Source organism: Mesoplodon densirostris, chromosome 18 (assembly GCF_025265405.1).
Source record: "Mesoplodon densirostris isolate mMesDen1 chromosome 18, mMesDen1 primary haplotype, whole genome shotgun sequence".
NCBI classification, from domain to species: Eukaryota; Metazoa; Chordata; class Mammalia; order Artiodactyla; family Ziphiidae; genus Mesoplodon; species Mesoplodon densirostris.
Window position 1 is genome coordinate 61,000,561 of NC_082678.1, and position 12,888 is coordinate 61,013,448.

The 12,888-nt window shown below is 53.9% G+C and overlaps 1 protein-coding gene across 3 annotated transcripts in view; it reads right to left on the minus strand.

The window, feature by feature from the left end:
- Positions 1-12,888, minus strand: part of MSI2 (musashi RNA binding protein 2) — a 391,134-nt gene that overhangs the window by 62,692 nt on the left and 315,554 nt on the right. For all 3 annotated transcript variants that reach the window (XM_060082032.1, XM_060082030.1, XM_060082033.1), the window contains exon 8: positions 9,046-9,128. In XM_060082032.1, the coding sequence (XP_059938015.1) occupies positions 9,046-9,128 (83 nt within the window). The remainder of the gene's footprint in view (positions 1-9,045; positions 9,129-12,888) is intronic.

Sequence of the window (12,888 nt, forward strand, 5' to 3'; positions counted from 1 at the left end):
GTGAACGCCTGGCCTGAGACACCATCACGCCGGGGGCAGCAACCACACCCTGGAAATCCTGGCAGCCGCCCTGGGAAGACCCAGCCCTTGACTCCAGCGGGAAAGGGCATCCAGCCACCTGGCCATACCTGCGCCTCACCAGTGCCAGCTCTTGTGCCCTCTGCCAATGCGGAGAGGACCCTCAGCCAGGCAAGACCGCAAGTGAGTGGAAGCGAGGTCCATGTCCCTTCCCCAGACATCTCCATCAGACACTGTCCTTGCAGACAGGGAGCAGCGGGCGGCCAAGCACCAGAGGACCCACTTGTATGGATAAGTTGTCTTGTTCCAATGCAAAGGGGTCCTCACAGATAGGGGACCCCCCCAATGGAGTCTAAGGAAGAGGGGGTTACTGTGCAAACCGAAATGGAAATGCCAGCCTGGGAAGTGAAGGAGGCCAGCAGAAATATCTACCTTCAAAGGACACACACTTGCTATAAGTGGCCCAGACCCATGCGTGACAAGCACTGAGAGTCCCACCGGACATAGAATCTTGACTCCCCTCTCCGGTCAGCAGAATTACTCTGGAGAAGGAGGAACATATTGTTTTGTTTTGTTGTTTTTTATTTGTGGTATGCGGGCCTCTTACTGCTGTGGCCTCTCCCGTTGCGGAGCACAGGCTCCGGACGCGCAGGCTCAGCGGCCATGGCTCATGGGCCCAGCCGCTCCGTGGCATGTGGGATCTTCCCAGACCGGGGCACGAACCTGCGTCCCCTGCATCGGCAGGCGGACTCTCAACCACTGCGCCACCAGGGAAGCCCGGAACATATTGTTTATTGAGCACTTCCCCTATGCAAGGCATAGTCACGACATCCTCGTGTGTGTGTATGTCTTTGTGTATACACATATTATATAATGTAGAATATATGTCATGACACATACATGTAATGCACATAAAGCACAGCGCCTGGCACACAGAAGTCCTCCAAGAATGCCCGGTGTTCTCAACACCCTCACTAATCGACTCCCCGTTTCCTCCGTGAGTTGGCCTGACTCACCCATGGTTAGAGTAGAAAAGGCAACTGAGGCTTCCAAGAAGGATTTGCCCAAGGTCACAAAGCCAGATAATGGCAAAGCTAGGATTCAATCCTAGGTCCTCCAATTCAAACCCCCTGTCCCCACCTCTCAGCCTCTGGCCAGCCCTTCCCTCCCTCCCTCTATCCACCCGTCAAGGTCCATTCGGAAGCTGTTCCTCCCACAAGGCCATCCCCGATCCTCGTTCCAGAATTAATTTCCCCACCACTTCTGGGACTAATTTCATCCACTGTTTCCTCTGCTCAGTATTTTATTAAAATCAGCGATGGCGAAGTGAAAACAGTCATAAGCCAATACCATTAGCACCTCCTATTCAGCAGGCAGGGCTGGGTGGGGACACAGATGAATTCAGGATGTCGCTCAGAGTCTGGGCAAGGAGTGGAGAGGAACTGGTCCCTAACCCTGTCTGGAGACATGTGCCCAGTGTCCCCCGCAGCCTCCAAGCAGTGCCCAGATCCAAGGGGGGGCCTTGTCCTGCAGCCTAGCCTAGAGGCTAAGGTCCCCGGTTTCATCTCTGCTCCACTGCCAGCTCTGAGCTGGGACCAGCTGCCTGACTTCCCCGGGCCTCAATTTTCTCATCTGTATAACAGAGTAACAGCAATGCCCACCCCACAGGGCTGCAGTGAGCTAAGAAATTAAACAAGCTAATCCTATAGTGCTCGCGCTGGATAAAGTTAGCTGGGTCACACCTGACTGTCCTCCACATGGAGCCTGGGTGCGAGCCTTTCAAGGTGATAAAGCTAGTTCACATCTGTGCTTAAAACGCAGAGAAAGACAAATACCGTATGCTAACACATATATATGGAATTTAAGAAAAAAAAAATGTCATGAAGAACCTAGGGGTAAGACGGGAATAAAGACACAGACGTACTAGAGAATGGACTTGAGGATACGGGGAGGGGAAGGGTAAGCTGTGACAAAGTGAGAGAGTGGCATGGACATATATACACTACCAAACGTAAGGTAGATAGCTAGTGGGAAGGAGCCGCATAGAACAGGGAGATCAGCTCGGTGCTTTGTGACCGCCTAGAGGGGTGGGATAGGGAGAGTGGGAGGGTGGGAGGGACGGAGACGCAAGAGGGAAGAGATATGGGAACATATGTATATGTATAACTGATTCACTTTGTTATAAAGCAGAAACTAACACACCATTGTAAAGCAATTATACTCCAATAAAGATGTAAAAAATATATATATATATTCTATTTGTGCTAGAGGAAAAAAAACAAAAACAAACACGTAAATCCCAAAGCCTGGGGGGGAGCACAGCGGAAGAGAGAAAGTGGCCGTCACCCTGCAGGCTGGGAGATCTGGCATGCCGCCACCACTAACTTTCCCCCTGACCTCCCCAACCTGCGGGCCGGATAGGCCCGTCTTCCTGCTTTCATCAGCAAGGTGTGCTGAGGGAGCTTCCCAGGCTGCACTATTTGGGGAAAAAGCTGATGGTGGCGGCAGCAGCTGTTTTTTTTTTTTTTTTTTCTGGGAACCTGCAAGGGCATTTCAAAGTGAAAAGAAACCTCAGCCTCCAGCAGGTGCCCCAAATCTGCCACAAGCTGGGTGTTTGTCCCAGTCTGTGGTGGGCTTTGCCAGAGACCCTGCCCAGGCCTAATTTCATTTCTCAATTCAAAAGAAAAGAAAAGAAAAGGGCAGCTGGGGCATCGGCTCACGCGTCCCCGGGAGGTCGGGCAGGGCAGGTGAGTGCAGTCAAAGGAAGAACAGGCCCCAGAGGAGGGGAGCACAACGGCCTCTTCCAGGCGCCTCCAGGCCCCCTCCCGACCCTGCACCCCCTGGGATCCAGCGGCAGCACACACGGAAAAGCCCAGAGGCCTTGGGCTCCGAGACACTGAGGAGGGGGCTCCGCTCTCCCCAGCCCCCCTGCAGGGACCTCACCAGAGGACAGATGACGGGCAAACGAGCTCGGGCAGTGGGGGGCCCCCTCCCTGCAGGCCGACCTCCTTCTGCCTCAAGAGCCACAGACGTTTCCCACCCAACCACCGCAGCCCTCCCCGCTGCCCCCCCCCCCACTTCCCTCCACGCAGAGATCCCGCGGCTCGCACAACAGAGCCGGGACAAACAGCCGAGACACACACGCCACGTGTGGATGGGTGCGCACGCATGCGCGATGGGGGGTGGGCGGGGAAGGACCTCTCCCTCCCCCACGTAAACACGAGATTCGTTGATTAAGTGCCTCTCTGGCGTTTCCTTTTTTTTGGCCTTCATCCTGCTTGTTTAATGTTATATTTGACATTCTCATTTTCTAGATGGCAACGGAATCAGAATGGATGGCTAAAATTAGCTTATGAGTGAGAATGACGCTACAAATAGGATGGTGAACACAGAAGCCTAGTTAATTCCACCCACATTACCTCCCCACCCCCATGCCCCCCAATTTTGGGCTGGTGCCCAACTGAGCTCTCAGGCCTCAGGCTGAGGCGGGACAGCTGGAGGAATGGGAAGCATGCTGGGTCACTGGGGCACCCGGCCGGGGTCAGCACCCACCCCAGCCTGGGGCCTCCGCGGACCACCTGACCCAGCACCACAGCCCCGAGTCCAAGAGGCCAAGCTGATCTCTTGCAGTTACTAAGGAGGTTTTCAGGAAGGCCTATTCCTTCAAGGCTACCAGATTATACACCCGACAACAGAGCAGGCCAAGACCTCCCAGGGCCAGAAACTGAACCAGCACCTCCTGTAAGCTGCCCAAGGCAGTGGCCATCATCCGTCCCATCTTTCGGAGGAGGAAACAGGTACAGACAGGTGGGGTACTTGCTGGGTCACAAGATAACCAGTGGTGGGTCTGGGATTCAGGCTTGGGCAAGTCTTGGGTGTTTCTAAATGACCCGGCAGGTCCCAACTTGGGGACAAGGACATGTGACATCACTCAAGGATCCAGCCCATCACCCACTGGATGAGCCTCACACACCTGCAGTCAACGCTCTGAGACCCAAATCAGAGGGGAGGCCCGGACACTGAGAGCTTCCTTGGGAGGAGATCTGGTCTCTGAACACACAGGGAGTGTGCAGTGGTGCCAAGAGTCCCAGACTGGCCTGGTGATCCCGGGCCAGGCCAGCTCAGCTGGCTCCAGGCTCTTCCGGCCTTAGGTCCCTCACTCCCGAGTTCTTTCCTTCTGACACTGGATGGATGATTTATGACCCAACCCCCCACGTTATCTCATTAGCAGTGATCCTCGCCAGTGCATTCAGACTTCAATGTGCATACAAATCACTGCGGATTTGTCAAAATACAGATTCTGATTCAGTACATCCGGGGTGGGGTGGGAACGCTCTGCATTCCTAACAAGCTTGCCAACTGCTTAGCAATGTTCATAAATTGGATCACCTTAAAGGAACAAGGAAAAGGACTTTTTAAAGGAATTCCATAGTACTCCTCATATAAAGCAAGTAAACACACTCATCCTTATATTTACCAGTGAAATCAATCCAGAGTTTTCAATGATGAGGTTTGTCTAAAGTGGCAGCGGGGTAGAGTGGGAAGGACCCAGGGCTGGAGCCAGAATGACACAGGTTCAAACCCCTGCTCTGTCCTTAGAGCCATGGACTGTGGAAGGCCCTTCACGGCTCTGAGCTCTACTGTCCCCCTCTCTACAATGGGACAATGACTGCGTGCATGTAAGCTGCTGGCACGGTGCCTGGTGACCGCCGACGTCCTGCTGTGGATCACAAGTTTCCCTGCCCGGCCCCTTTCTAAGTGTACCCCGAGATCTCACCCGGTGAGGCGGGCGTCGCCTCCAACTCCTTGGAGATGGGGGCTGAGCCAGGCCTCTGAGGGGCCTGGCAGGTCTCTGTCAATTCCCACCTGCCTCCCTGCAGTGCCGGGAGGCACTGGGAGGCTATGCTGGTGGCTAATCAGGCAAGTGTCCCCGCTGCTTCAATCAGGGCCCGCGGCGGGAGGGATGTGTCCTTAATGACCCAGCGCCGGCTCGCTGAGTGTCCGGGGAGGAGCCCCCTCCGGACGGTCACCAGGCGGCCCTGCGTGCGCATCCGTGTGTTTACTGTAAAGGAGCCATGTTCGCGCTGCGCTCTGACTGTGCCAGGGCGGAGGCCGGGGCGGAGTCTCAGCGGTCAGGCCCCGAGCTCCGGGGGCCCCCGTGCCCCTTGCTCACCTCTGGGGGGTGGGGGAGACATCTGTGGCCGACAGGGACCCCTTAGAGGCTCGGCCCTTCTTCCCAGCCGGGAACCCGGCCCCGAGCGAGCCCGTGGCCTTTGCCCTTCTCTTAGGAGGACTTGGAACCACCCAAGCCACAGCACGGCTGCCCGGGAGGGGTCGTCAGTGGCCTTGGAAGGCTGTAGCCCAGTGAGATGACCCTTCAGATCTCTTTCAGCCTGGAGAACGGGGAACGGCCTACTGGGCACAAACGTGAGCTCTGGACCTTAGCTTTCTGGGCTTGAAATCTGCTGCTGCCATTTGCTGGCCATGTGGCTCTGAGGAGGCTGCTTAACTTCCCTCTCTGCCTCACCTTGCTCATCAGTCAAATGGGGATGATGATTAGTACCTACATCAGATGCGGGTGATAGTCAAATGACATACATAAAGCAAGCACTCAGCAGAGCACGGAGTTCGCTCTCAAAAATACTGGCTATTCGTGGGACCTCGTGTGGGAGCACCAGGTGGGGCTCTCTGCCCACCCCCCTGCCACCACTGCCACGGAGGCGGCCTCCTTAAGGCCAGGCCTCTACGCTGGCAGTGGGGGTGTGTCAGTTCCTGCGGTCCCGGCTTCCCCGCTGCTCTGCAGCCAGAAGCATTCGTGCCTGCTGCTGGCTGTCCTGGATGCCAGGGAAGGGTCCTCATTTTAACAAATGTCCAGGAGATTCACCAACCAAATTAGATGGGCGATGGCTTTGGGAATGGTAATGTGCCTCACTGTCACGTGGTCCCTCACCCAAGCCTTTATTCGTCACACAATTAGTTATACAGGGCCTACTGAGCGCCAGGCACACGAGGACTGGGTTAAGAACCAGAAGAGCTGGATTCGAGTCCTATCTTTGTGACTCATCATCAGCGAGACCTCTCCTCTCTGTGAATACGAGAAAACGGCAGCTCCAAGGACTCTGGGGGAACGGAGCGGGGTGGGGGGTGGTCCCCGCAGCTCTCTGTTCCTGCCCAAATTCCTGCCCAATTCACAGAGAGACTGTGGGGCTTCCGGGAGAGCTGTCTTTACAGTTTCGAACCACAGTCCAGTTTACACAACACTCCTACGTGCGTTCTCACAACCGCCCCTGTTTCTGCTTGGCAGTCTCTGAGTTCTCAGTCTTTCTGATCTCTCATTTGAATTCTGTCCATAGCACAGTTTAAATTCATTTCCTTTTCTTTGGGCCCCAGAAGTAGAAACCAGGATCACAGAATCCAGAGCAATTCAGGGTTCGGGCTTCTGTACCGCTGTGCTTCACATCCCACCCTTCGGAGGAGGAGAGGCTGCCGGAGAGAAGTCCTTTCACCGATGGTGACGTGGACCGCGGCGAGAGCTAACGTTGATCAAGCCTGAGCCTGTGCTTTTGCTTGCCGTGTCTCCTCCAGGCCCCAGCCACCCCACGAGGTGGTCATCACAGGCCCTGTGACCGGCAGGACCCGCTGCTGCTCTCTCCCAGCACCTCTAAGTTCCCCTTTAGGGCTTGTACCTGGTGGGGGTGGGCTGGGCACCTGCAGGGACGCCTCCATGGGCTTCTGTGTTCCTGACCACTCCACCCCCAACCCATTCCTCTTGCCTACTTCCATGTCGGCTTCTTCTCTTAAAGAACAACTACCAGCCCCGGATTCGAAAGAAAACAGAAACCTCACACTTTGCACACAGTTACCTGCACCTGCCACAGTCAGCCTGCACCTGAGTGGAGAAGAAGGTGACAAGTGCGAAAGACTGGGGACAATGGCTGCAAACGTCTCTGGCTTCACCAGTTACCTTTCTGGGGCTGAAACTCGTACCTTCTGATTGTCCCCCACATCATCTGGGGATTCGCCTCCCCACTTCCAAGCTCAAACAACCGTCTGTACAGTTCACCTGGCAGCCAACACCTCAAAGCCTGTGCTCCTTCACTATCTGGGTGGCCCTGGGGCATATCCCCTGGGTCTCTGTTTCCCCACGGGAACAGTGGGGAGAAGAAAGCCCTTTCCCACTTTGTGTCTCAGGCTAGTTACCAAGCCAGTCAACAGTGAAAGGCCGCACATATGCATTTGTGGCAGCACAGCGAGGCCTCTGGCCAGCCAACACCGGGCTTTCCCGGTGAACCGTTACGTTAAGTCCTGCCAGGACAGGCATGGAGGCTGCCAGCGCCCTGGGCTGCCCCCTCCACTCCCCGTTGCCCAGGCAGCCCTCAGTGGAGTCCGTCAATAGCTGGCCTGGCTAGGAGAGACAAGGTCTCCGGCACTGGAAGCAGGTTTCCTTTTAAGCCTCCTGTCTCTCTAGACCTCGGTCATTCCTACACACTTATCTCCCCTGTACCATTTTTTTTTTTTTTGCTATACGCGGGCCTCTCACTGCTGTGGCCTCTCCCGTCACGGAGCCCAGGCTCCGGACGCGCAGGCTCAGCAGCCATGGCTCACGGGCCCAGCCGCTCCGCGGCATGTGGGATTCTCCCGGACCGGGGCACGAACCCGTGTCCCCTGCATCGGCAGGCGGACTCTCAACCACTGCGCCACCAGGGGAGCCCTCCCCTGTACCATTTTAACGCCTGAGCTGACGCCTCCATACCACAGAACGGAAAGAAATAGTATTTTCATTTCAGATGCAGATGATGGCTAGAAACAATACAAACCATATTATAATTGTAGTGCCCTGGGAAAAAATTAGCAAGTCAAATATTGAATCAGGCCTGCAGCACCACATGCTAAGCAGATTGCTCTGATCTTATCCATGCTAAAAGCTCTATTATTTAATTTAAAGTCAGTGAACACATATCGGACCAATATACAGCGTGTATCTGAATGCATGTTTCAGAAGCAAAGGAATGTTTTGACTAAAGGAAGAAAATATCAAAGTTACAGCTGCAAGTGAACACAAATTTGCCCTCCCTCTTCTCTTGGGGCTGGAGGTTCTGCTGGCCAACCAAAATGTTTTGGCTCTCAAGGACCTGCTTATGGCTCCAGAAACACCTACTGAGCTCCCATTTTTTCTGGAACCAACAAGGAAGGGGTTTCTCACCCACCTACTAAATTTGAAGAAGGGAGTTTGAGACTTCAAGCCGGCACGCGTGAGCGGTGCATGGTATGGCGCCCTCTGGTGGCCATTCCTCTGGTAGGCCTGCTGGCCCCCCCAAACTTCAACGATCCAACCCCCTCCCTGTTGAGGGTGCCCTGTCCGGAAAAGGGACTTTAAAGGGCTAAAAGGAGGCCAAAGCCTCCTAATCATGAGGGTAAAACTATCTAGCTGATCGGCAGGGAAGAACGTTAATTACCCAGCAGGGCCCCAAGAGAGAGAGACTCTTACACATGAAGATAAAACTTCATATATAAGATAGACCCCCTCAAAAGCCAGTCTAAACAGCAAATGCATACCCTAAGCCAGGGGTCAGCAAATTACAACCTGCAGGTCAGACTGCCCCCCCCCCGCTCCCCCTTTTGTAGAGCCCAAGAGTTAGGAATGATTTTTTACATTTTTAAATGGCAATCAATCAATCAATAAAAATTTGTGACATGGGAAAATTACATGAGATTTCAATTTCAGTGTCCCTAAACAAAGCTTTATTGAAACACATCCCTGCTTATTCATGTTTATATTGTGTGTGGATGTTTTGTAGCTGGACAGTCAGTTGTATGGCTGGCAAAGCTGAAAATATATCCTATTTGGCCCTTTACAGAAAAAGCTTGTCAACTCCTGCCATTCACAGAGCTGAACTGTTAGTCTGGTCCCTACGCCCACCCTGCCCACCTTCTAGCATGACCAAGCTGCAGCAGTCTGCAGGACAAGGGGTGTATATGGGGGAAGGGAGGCATCATCCCATTTCAGCGCAACCCCTACCAACTTACCATTTTATTATTGATTTCATGGAAATGAATCTCACAGACTTTCTCCACAACGTCTTCATTCTCAAAAGTGACAAAGCCAAACCCTAAAGGAAAAAGGAGGAGAAAAAGACAGAGAGGAGAGGTGAGTTCAGTTCCCTTTGGCCCGCACGTCTTTCTTTGACGTCCTGTGGTGGTGACAGGTTCCTGGGATGAGGGCAGATGGATCCCTGGGAAGGGCCTCCAGCTTGAGGAAACGACTTCTAATTTGCACAGAGCACCCTTCCAACAGTGAGGAAAAGTGAATGATTTCACCCCCCAGGCAGCGGGCACATGTGGTTTACATCTGCCCGGAAGCAAACAAGAAATTTACTTGTCTGTTGTTTACAAGGGTCAGAGCCTGCGTCTCATGGCAGGAGGCAGGCGGGTGGGGGACGACCATGGCGGATCACCGCGGGGCCACACTTGCCCCTTCCGCGACTGAATGGCCAGCCCTTGGGTCGGCCTCCAGACGGAGGTGGTTATTTGTCCTTTTCTTCCTGAATTACTTCCTCTAATACCTCATCAGGACATCCTGAGGCCTGGAAGAAACTATTAAAAGTTTCAGGCCTCTGTTCTGCGTAGGCATCCTTTTTCTACTGCTGCTTCAAAAGCGCTGCGGATTTGGGGCAGTTTAAGACTGTTTGATGCCTGCTGTCAGCCTGTCAGCTATGCACTGTATTTACTCGGCTGGAGACAGGCTTTGCTAGACAAGCTGCACTGAAGAATTTTGGCAGGCGCCTGCTGCTCAGCATCCTGAGTGCCTCTCGCTACCCTCCTGCCCCTCGCTTTCTTCTCCTCCCGCCCCCGACTGGGTTCCAGCACGCTGCCCCATCTGTGACCCCACTCGGTAAGCACCGCTTTGACACACAGACCCACTCACAGGATGGCACCCTGCCTCGGATGAAACAGGATGGAACGCAGCTGCAGTGAACACATGCAGGAGCACAGACCGGGGTTCCAGTTCTGACTTTGCACAGAACTTATGTGTCATCCTGAGAAGCCCCTTCCCCCCTGAGCCTCAAGGTCTGAGACTGGACTCTGGGTACCCCCTCAGGTCACAACCCAAATCTCCGCTATGGACTGAATGTTTGTGTTCCCTCAAATTCATCTATTGAAATCCTACGCTAACGTGATGGTGTTAGGAGGTGGGCCTTTGGGGGGACATTTAGGTCATGAGGGTGGAGGCCTCATGAATGGGATTAGTGCCCTTATACAAGACATGAGAGAGCCTGCTTTCTCTGCCCTCTGCCGTAGGAGGATACAGTAAGACAGCTGGTTGTAAACCAGGAAGAGGGCCTTCACCAAAAACCTGACCATGCTGGCACCCTGATATGGGACTTCAAGCCTCCAGAACTGTGAGAAATAAATGTCTGTTGTTTGTAAGCCTCCCAGTCTATGGTACTTTGTAATAGCAGCTCCACTGACCAAGATACTATCTTTCGCAAAGATATGAGCCTGACCGAACACAAGTCTGGGCACACCAACCAGGAACACAAAAATCAGAACGGCTCTTTTTGTATTATGATAATTAGTGCTTCCTGTCAATGAATACAAATGCAGGTGCTCCCTTTTTAAGCTTTTGTGTCTATTCTGGGCCCCAGAAATCCCAGGTGGGGAGAGAATCTCTCAAGACCCTCTTTTCTCCAACCTCCAATTCTACCACCCCCACCCACCTTCTAAGGAACAGCAGGGAACAGGGAGCTGAGGGCACTGCACAGCTATATTGCAGCTCCTGCAGGATCTAGAAGATTCCTCGGGAAAGGAATGGAAAGGGCCACTCCATGCTCTCAAACAATTTCCAGTAAAACAGAGGGCTAGGATGACCACAGAATCGGCAATCACGATCCTTATGATGATATGTAATTTATTACCACACACCAAATACCAGGTTGGTATTCCCAGCCTACACAGCCCATGCCCAGCCCACTATAGACACGTAAGGCTGGAGGTCAGACCCGTCGTGAGGGGCACACACAAGCGTTCGCTGCACAGGGTCAAAGTTGGCAAGTTTCTCCCAGTTTGGTCCTGGACAAGCTGGGTCTTTGGACACAGTGATATTTTGTTTAAAATGAGGCCCAACAGGAAACCTTTCAAAAGGTTTGTACACCCCCTCTAAACCAGGTCCCTGCAGAGAGAGCTACAATGCCGACCTTCTCTTTGGCCCTTGGTCCCATGTGTTATGTGCAGGATGGGACGAGACCACACCCAGAGGCAAGTCTCCGCATGATGTCTCTTTGGGCTTTGCTGTGTTGGCTCCCGAAGCCCCCCTTCAAAGGGGCCTGAAAACCACCGGTTAAACTCTCACCCAGGCTGGAACCCTTGCAGCACACGGAAGGGGACTGGCATGGTTTTGGTTCATCCCCTTTCTGGCCACCCTTCTAGAGCCCAGATCCTAGCAGAAGGGATTCAGATGCAATGCCTTCCAAAGGTCCTCCCTCAAAAGGGAAGGTGAGGCGGCCCAGCATAGGATGCAGGAATCCGCTAGTACTGGCTTCAGGGACAACGGCTGGGCGGGGCCTCCTTCTCTCTGGGTCCCCAGGAGGCACAGAGCCCCTAACACGCAGCAGCTGGTGACTGAGAATGACAGGATGAGCCGTTCCTGCTCCTCTAGGGCCTGAGCATCTGGCTCACCTGTATCACTGCCTCCCCCTCAAGACGGATTCAGCCCTCCTCTGGGCATAAACCGGCTCCCACCTGCGCCAGGCATTGTGGAGGACCCCGAGATCAACAAGGCACCATCCCTCTTCTCAAGCAATTCGCTCTATAAAAGGCACAGGTCAGGGTTTCCCTGGTGGCGCAGTGGTTGAGAGTCCGCCTGCCGAGGCAGGGGACACGGGTTCGTGCCCCAGTCCGGGAAGATCCCACATGCCGCGGAGCGGCTGGGCCCGTGAGCCATGGCCGCTGAGCCTGCGCATCCGGAGCCTGTGCTCCGCAACGGGAGAGGCCACAGCAGTGAGAGGCCCGCGTACCAAAAAAAAAAAAAAAAAAAAAAGAAAAGAAAAGAAAAGAAAAGGCACAGGTCAGAGGTTCCCATTCAAGAGGGGCATCTCTCCTGTGCAGACCTCACCCCTCCCTCTCGACCCTCACGTCTAGCCTATGGGTAAATCTGGGCCTCCTTTTTGTCTGAAGTTGCCCCTCTGGCCTGAACTCAGACCGAGGCAACATGCAAACCCCTAAACAAGCCAGGATGGGCCAGTTCTTAGGTAGGGAGAGAACCCCACTGCTAATTAGGGTGAATGCAACGGGTTGAACAGGGGCCCCCAAAAGGTATGTCCATGTCCTAACCCCTGGAACCTATGAATGTGACATTATCGGGAAAAAAAGGTTTTTGCAAACACGATTAAGTTCAGAATCTCAAGAAGAGATCATTGTGGATTTAGGGCGGGCCTGCCACCCAATGGCAGGTGTTCTTAAAAGAGAGAGGAGAGGTAGCAGTGAGACATAGAGGGGAGACATCCACGTGAAGACGGAGGCAGAGACTGGAGTGATGCAGCCACAAGCCAAGGAATGCCTGGAGCCCCCAGGAGCTGGAAGAGGAACGGCTGTCCCCTAGAGCCTGCAGAGGGAGCATGGCCCTGCTGATGGCTTGATTGCAGACCTCTGGCCTCCAGAACCGTGAGAGAATAAATTTCTGTTGCGTTCAGGTACTCAGTTGGTGGTGATTTGTTGTGGCGGCCACTGCAAACTAAGACAGCAAGGTTGCAGGTTATGGCAGCCTCCACACAGGTGGGCAGGTCCCACAAGATCGCTCCAGCCAGACCAAGCACGCGCTTTGGATGGAAGGCGGGAGAGTGTGGACGAATGAGGCAAACCCATCCGTGCCAC